This window comes from Aotus nancymaae, unplaced genomic scaffold (assembly GCF_030222135.1).
Source record: "Aotus nancymaae isolate 86718 unplaced genomic scaffold, 86718_ANA_hifiasm-v0.15.2.pri h1tg000016l, whole genome shotgun sequence".
Lineage (NCBI taxonomy): Eukaryota > Metazoa > Chordata > Mammalia > Primates > Aotidae > Aotus > Aotus nancymaae.
Window position 1 is genome coordinate 25589245 of NW_026988428.1, and position 7587 is coordinate 25596831.

Below are 7587 nucleotides of genomic sequence, written 5' to 3' on the forward strand. Positions count from 1 at the left end.
TGAGGTCTTCAATGTAGAGAGCCCAACATTACGCCCATTTAAAAAGTGGTTGCTGCTGCTCTATCTTCCCAGTCCAGGGGGTTCTTAGACCTTCTCCCCATGATGAATGTCCCTCTTCTAAAGCGGGGGTAGAATGTAGTGGTCTCTTAAAGAGGATCACTCCTGAGCAGAGGTTGCAGTGAGCCGAGATTGCGCCACTGCACTCCAGCCTGGTGACAGAGTGAGACTCTGTCTCAAAAAAAAAAAGAGGATGACTCCTATTAGGATCACTCAGCTTGGGTTTTAATATCTGTATGTATGGGACTGGGTTTTAGAAAATGAGTTTTCTCATGACCAAAATATTAGCCCTTCTTTTCTCCCTTAGACATGAGGGGAAATTTTGCAAGTAAGCTCAGTTAATTTTGGAAGGGCCATCTGTGAAACCTCAGGTACATATGACATAAACTCAAGTTTTCTCTTCTTTCAGTTTCCTGGAATGATGAACATGGAGTGTTTTAACTTGTGTACCGAGCATGGTTTAGGAGTCTGCTGTCAGTTTTACAGTCGTTTGACCTCTATGTATTTGGCATGCTGAGCTGCCTGCTATTCATCTAAACTACCAGGCTCATTCACACACGTTGCATACCTTCCACACCTTGCTGAGAATTCTCTTCCCTTCCCTTTTCATCTGACAAACTCCCACTCAGTTTTCTAGTACCAGTTCATGTGTCTCCTGCTGTGTGAAGCTTTACACTTCCTTTTGGCTGGGTGAGTTGCTCTGTCCTCCTTGTTCACATGGCACTTTGTCAGCTTCTCTAAATTGCACTAGCCAAACACTGTCATAATCCATTTACACGTAAGTCTCTCCCCAAAGGTCAATTCCAGCTGTATTTCTCCTCCTTCCTTGGATCATTCCCTATTTCTCCTCACTTCCACTTCTCTAAGATTGTACCTCAATAAAATGTTAGCTCATAAACGATTGTCTCAGGCTTTGTTTTCTAAGAATCTGGACTAAGACAAACCACCAGTGCCTGGTACAGGTAGAAGCTTAAACACTGACTCATAAATGGAAGTAGCACCCTCAAACTGACAAGTATTTCTGAGTATTTAAATACCACAATGCATAATGGTACCAAGTACCACTTGTAGGGAATCTAAATTTAGCTTTCTTCTCACCCAGGTTTTGTTGGAATCTAAGGAAACTTACTTTCTGGTTAAATTTATTTGTAAATGTATATGAAAACTGTTGGTTTATGAGATAAATTTAGGAGAAATTTTATTTGTATTTCCAAAAAAGAGACCGATCCTAGAGATGATTTGATAGCTTTGCTTGCAACAATCTTGAGATGAAAATTTCACTAAAGTCAGTCACTTTACTCTTACAATACTAATCTTTTGTAACTGCACCAAACTTGGTTCATCTGTAACACCATAAATGAGATCACAGGCTTTGTAAGGCTGAGCTGGAGTGAGAGTTTTTCTAACAACATGTTGCTCTTTAAAACCACCTAATATTTCAATGTAACTGCCTTGATAGAAACGTTTTTGCCTTCATACCTCATTTCAACAGATTTTTGTGCCCCCCAAAAAAATAGTCAGTTATAGGTTAAGTATGGTAAGTTACCAGTTTGACAAGGATGGCCAGGAAATGAAAGTAAATAAACAAAATGTGGCCAGGAGAGGAAGGCAGCACCGGAAGACGATTATGACAGATGCTACCTAGGAGTTGTTTCCATCACGCTGCAAACTTGAGGGAGGGTTAGGGAGCCAGAATCAGCTTGAGTAAAAATAAAAATAAAAGTAAAACTCAATGGGTGGCTCTGACTGTGGCTACTGGGACTAATAATGTGGATTCTGGGGGCAGAATACCCTTAGAACGGTTCATATAAGTTTACACATTGGTGTCTCTGTTGGGCTGGGACTGACTTTTTCTGCCTCCTTGGGTGGCAAAGTACATGGCGCACAGTGGGTGGCACATAGTAGGTTTTCAGTCAATGCTTGAGAGAATGAGAGGTTGTGGAAGCATCAGTTCTTACTGTTTCTTTCAATTTTATAGGCCCCAAAAAATAGCCTCAAATTCCATTTAAAACTTGTGCCAGATGGAACCTGAAAATCCATTCACTCATAAGGTTTGATTTCTACAAATAAAGTCGTATGGGAGAACAGCTGCTATAGGAATTCTTCAAAGCCTGTCCATGTTGGTGGGCCTCACATATTACCTATTATGTGTTTAGTTCACACAACTAAACTTTTCAAGTAATATTTTCTGTTACTGGAGTCTGTTCTATTTATTATTTTTAAAGTAAGTTTGTAACTCCCTTATAATTACAGACATACTAGCATACTATATATTTCTGAACCACATAGTACAATTTTCTCCTCACACTGGAAAAGACAGTTTCAAGAAAATATAGGGCAGACCCTTACCTGAGTGTAGTGGCCACAGACTTTCGTGCATTTCCGAGTCTTGAAGTCATAGTCCTGGATTTCGTCATACCAGTTTGTGATGGCGGAAGACACAGAAAAGAGGGACAGAGACCCAGTCCAAATGTTTTCTCCCAGCGAAGTGAAGTTTGGGTGCAGCTTGTGGGGTGGTTTCAGCCGTGTATTATGTGAAAACTGGCAATTTCTGGCCCATGCTTTTGCTATTTGGGCTAGTGCTGGGTCCCAAGTCTGCAAAAAGAGACATTAAATAATAGGGGGGTCAGATATTAATCAATAGGGGGCTCATCTAAAATGTAACTGGGATGAGTACAGTGGGAATCTGAATGGAAAATGAGGTGAGGTAAGAAAAGAGAAGATACCGCTGCATACAAGTCCTCTGCAAAATATGGTCTTCAAGCACGGAGTAGGGCTGGTAGGAAACATGATGATTTAGTTTCATGGAATTTAGAATCTAAGTGAGGAAAACTGACATTTCACAGAAGGCCAGTTATGGGCAAAATAGTGTGTGCTGTGTTTCACAGCATTAGTTAATAACCACAATAGCCCATATCCTAAGAAGTTCAGAAAGGTTAAAAACCAGCTTAAAGTCACGGATCTGAAATTCAATCTCAAGTCTCACTGAATCAAAATCCCATCCTTTCCCCCGGTGCCATGCTGCCTTCCTGAGCAACTCAGTACTTTGTCAGAAACAAAAACAGTCAATTTAGAGGCAAAAACCCCCAAACAAACAAAATCACAAAAATTAACAGGGAAGAAAATAACAAAAAGAGAAGTAAAATCTATTGAAAACCAGAGAACAGAAGTGTCCAAAACGAGAAGTGAAATGTGCTGTGGCTCTTGCTTATGACAACGGTTGAGGAGAGAGCTGAACTGGATTCGCTATGACCACAGATTGTGAATTTACTGCACACATTAATCACAATGAAAAAAAATCATTCAGGATTACCGAGGCATTAACACCAAAGTCAATACACATTAGTTGTTTCTGACTGACTTATGTCATGAATAATGATATTTTCCTTACCATGTATAGCATATCACCGGCTGTTGGTTTCACCTCTGAACGGAACTTGTTATGAATTCGAACGCAGTCTTTGATGAAATCTTCATTTTCGATATCTGGCAAAATGTTTTCTGTGTGTGAATAACTGGAGACAAAAGAAACCATCCAGGCTACTGTAGCAAGCGTGACGCGCATGCTTTGTGTGCTGGCATGGAGCCTTCGGAGGCTGCAGTCCAGAGCCGCCACCGTTTCTGAGAGTGTGATTGCCTTTCTGAGTGCTCAGCCCGCAGCTTTACAAAGCTAGCTGACTTCAGCTTTGAGAAAACAGAAAGAGCATGAGTTCATCACTAGTTTTAAGAAACGGGTTTCTCCATATATGGTTTGCAGCTCACTTTGTGTTCTTAACCCTGTCTTTTCAGTGGTTTTCAGTGACACAGCATCTATTGCAACACAGCTTTTTAAGAGGCTGTGTCAGACTTCCTTTTGAGTTGCAGGGTATTTCCAAAGAAAATTCTGAAGTCTCCAGGAATAATAGTTTCCAATTTTTAATGGAGGTTGTGGTGATAAAATGAAAACATATCTCTTACTTCTATAAATGCCTTGCAAAATGCTTTCAGAAATCTCTTTCTTTTCAGAGTCATATCAACACACAGTGGTTGGAATATCTGATTAACATCATAAACTTGACCTAGAATTCATTCACAATGGTCGAAACATGTAAGCGTGTGTGTGTGTGTGTGTGTGTGTGTGTGTGTTCAGGCAAAGAGAAAGTTGAGGGGATAGAGGGAGGTGGGGGGAGGGAGGAAGAGAGACAGAGACAGAGAGAGACAGAGAGAGAGACAGAGAGAGAGAGAGAGAGACAGAGAGAGAGAGAGAACAGATCTCAATTTCAGATTTTAGTTTCTGTTCCTAACTAGCTGTAAGACCTTGGACAAGATACTAAACTCTCTAAACCTCAGCTACCTATTGAATGAGGAGGCTATGGGGTCTTTTCTACTTCCTTAATTATAGAGATTTGGCAGAATCAAATGAACTAGCTAATATTAAATTCTTGCCTTGTATATTCACCTTAGTAATACAGAAATAAAAATACAGTCACTGGCCCCAAGGAGCTCACTGTGGGAAGAGCTGTGATATGGTGGTGACAAGAGTGGTTACAACAGGGACTGTTGGAGATCTAGATATAAGAAAGCACAGGGAGATAAGGACACACAAGAGCATACTTAACCCCTTCTGGAAAGGTCAGAGAGAGCCTCCTACATACAGCAGGTGAGGCCTTTGCTGAGGCTAGAATCAGCTAGGTGCTGATCAAGTGAAAAAAGGCTGGAGAGAAGAAGGGAATTGGAGGAACAGGAACTATTATATACCTAGTTGTGAAGTTGAAAACATGGTGTTATGGCAAGAATAGAGCAAGAACCTCTCCATGTTGTCTCCCTCTGTAAATATGGTCTTCAAGTACTGATGCTGACTGGTGATACCTGGTCTCATGGAATTCAGAACCCAAATGATGCTTTCATGCCTCTTGGGGGAGGGAAGTAAGAGTCAGATCAGGAAGGATTTCTCAATTCTGTTAATGATTTTTGATTTTATCACCAAAGTAATGGGAAGTTATTGGAGGATTTTAGCTGTGTGTGGGGTTTAGACCTGGTTTTAGAAAACACCTATATTTTAGAAAATTAAGAGATATGGAAAATGGAATGAGGTGGGGAAATATTTCTAATGCAAACAAAAAGTTAAGAAACATTTCAGGCACAACTGTGGCCCCAGTGACTCAGAAAGTTGAGGTGGGAGTATAGCTTGATCTCCAAAATTTGAGGCGAGGCTGTGGAGAGCAATAGTTATGTCTCTGTAATCCAGCCTGGGTGACAGAGCGAGACCCCATTATTAAAAACAAATAAAAAGAAACCATTATAGAACCATAAGGCAGAATTACTATTCACACACACACACACACACACACACACACACACAGCCTTAAAATACTCATATATAATTTCAAATTTTGTCCAGGCTGCCTAATTTCTACTGGCATCTCTTTACATTATAGCAACGAGAGATAAGCAGTTTCTTACCCAGGTCTCATAGGCAACTTTTTGATCAGTGTAGTAACAATAAACTTTCTCCAGTGTGCAGTGGTAACCATGTCCAAGGCCTGCTTCTCAATTTCTTCTAGGTCTCTGTGAGATGAACTGAGTTTTGAACACAATAACAAGAAATATGAGACCCCACAAGCAAGCAAATTCAGTGGTGTTCTGTGGTTGCTTGTGTAATCCCTGTTATACAACTCCCAAGAATAACCAATGTTATCTTGGTGTTGAAATGATTTAATTTTTTTTTCTCTAATTTCCTGACAATAATCAGCAAAAGGGTAAGTCTACCATCACAGAAATGATTTTTGTGTTATTGTGCAGACCAGGTTAGCTCCTTAGAGCCACAACTCTAAAACTTTTCAATTCACACTATATGTTTGCAACAAAAGCCCACAGAAGTGGTTTGCCACAGAACAGGAACTTTTACCTGGAAGCAAATGTAAGCCTTCACTTCTTAGAAGGCTTTGAACTTTGCTGTGAGTGTTTCCACTTCTTAACCTGAGTTTTCACCATGATCTCTTTGATAATTATGCATATGTGTTAAGAGAGAGAGATTGGTTTTTAGTGCTTATCACTGCATGGTAGCATTTTAAAATATTTTTTAACTTTTTTATTCTTTTCTGTATATTTTTTTATTTACAGTGAGAATAGACTATCTTTCATAGTCATAAAATAAACCACAGTTATTTTGGAGAGTCATGGGATCTTTAAAATCATGCACAAATTCACACATATATATAGCCTGATAAACTCATGCATAGATGAAAGACTAAAGGAATAGCGGCAATTTCAGTATTGTGGGTAACACTGCATGATAGACTATGTCTCTCTATCCCAGCATGTTTTGCTGAAGTGTCTTATAAAAAGCAACAGTGTGTGTAGCTGGAGATAATCATTTACATTATGTGGAAAAAACTCAACCTTGCCATACTGTTCTAAATATATTCATTTACATACATGATGAGTTTTATTTCTAGGGGAGAAATGATACAGAATTTTCTATAATCCCTTACTTTCCGATTGGATTTCATAAACATTTAGGCTCCAAAACCTCTAACCCCCTATTCTATTGGGGCTATGTGTTGGATGTGGAGATGGACAAAGATAAAGGATTCAGAAAGAGAAAGGGACTATGGTATTTATTAAGCAAACGCATCACTGTTATATTATTGTGTGATAATACTTTAATTTGGTATAAACTAGTTTTACACATGTAACAATGTACAAGTTAACTATAATCCATGTTATAGAAGCAGTTAACTAGAGCTGAAGTACTCTAATCAGGAATTCACGGTCCAAAGGTGATCTTAACACTTCAGATATGGTTATGCCTGTAGCTGTTGAGAGCACAAGTTCATTAGCCTGTCTGGGTTCAAATCAAATACTCTATACTAGGTGTATGAATCGGCATTTTGTCTTTCTGTTCCTTAGTTTTCTTATCTGTAAAATAGGAATAGTAGTATTTCCTTCGCTGGATTGATAAACAAATTTAAATAAGAAGTTATTTGTAAAAACAGACTAGGGAGTACCTGACACAGAGCAAGTACTATATATACTATTATTATTACTTTCCTTTTATTACTCTAGGTATGCATAAGTACATTCCATACTGATACGGTTTGGCTGTGTCCCCACCCAAATCTCATCTTGAATTGTAGCTCCCATAATTCCCATGTGTTGTGGGAGGGACCCTGTGAGAGATAATTGAATCATGGGGGCAGTTTCCCCCATACTGTTGTCATGGTAGTGAATAAGTCTCATGAGATCTGATGGTTTTATAAGGGTTTTGCCTTTTCTCTTGGCTCTCATTCTCTTGCTTGCTGCCATATAAGATGTGCCTTTCACCTTCTGCTATGATTGTGAGGCCTCCCCAGCCATGCAGAACTGTGAGTCCATGAAACCTCTTTTTCTTTATAAATTACCCAGTCTTGGGTATGACTTTATCAGCAGCATGAAAATGGACTAATACACATATATACAGTTGAGGCTATGTTTAACCTAGAACACTTTCATATTTATAGCATTACATTTTGATAAGAGAATAAGATCAAGTTAGGAAAAAATGTATCT

The 7587-nt window shown here is 39.2% G+C and overlaps 1 protein-coding gene across 1 annotated transcript in view; it reads right to left on the minus strand.

Annotated features, from left to right (window-relative positions):
- The window catches only part of GLIPR1 (GLI pathogenesis related 1), a 22460-nt gene extending 18611 nt beyond the window's left edge, over positions 1 to 3849 (minus strand). The window contains exons 1-2 of the mRNA XM_012441408.3: positions 3449 to 3849; positions 2407 to 2652 (exon numbers count right to left, since the gene is read on the minus strand). Of these exons, the coding sequence (XP_012296831.1) occupies positions 2407 to 2652; positions 3449 to 3622 (420 nt within the window). The 5' untranslated portion in view covers positions 3623 to 3849. The remainder of the gene's footprint in view (positions 1 to 2406; positions 2653 to 3448) is intronic.
- Positions 3850 to 7587: the final 3738 nt, after the last annotated feature.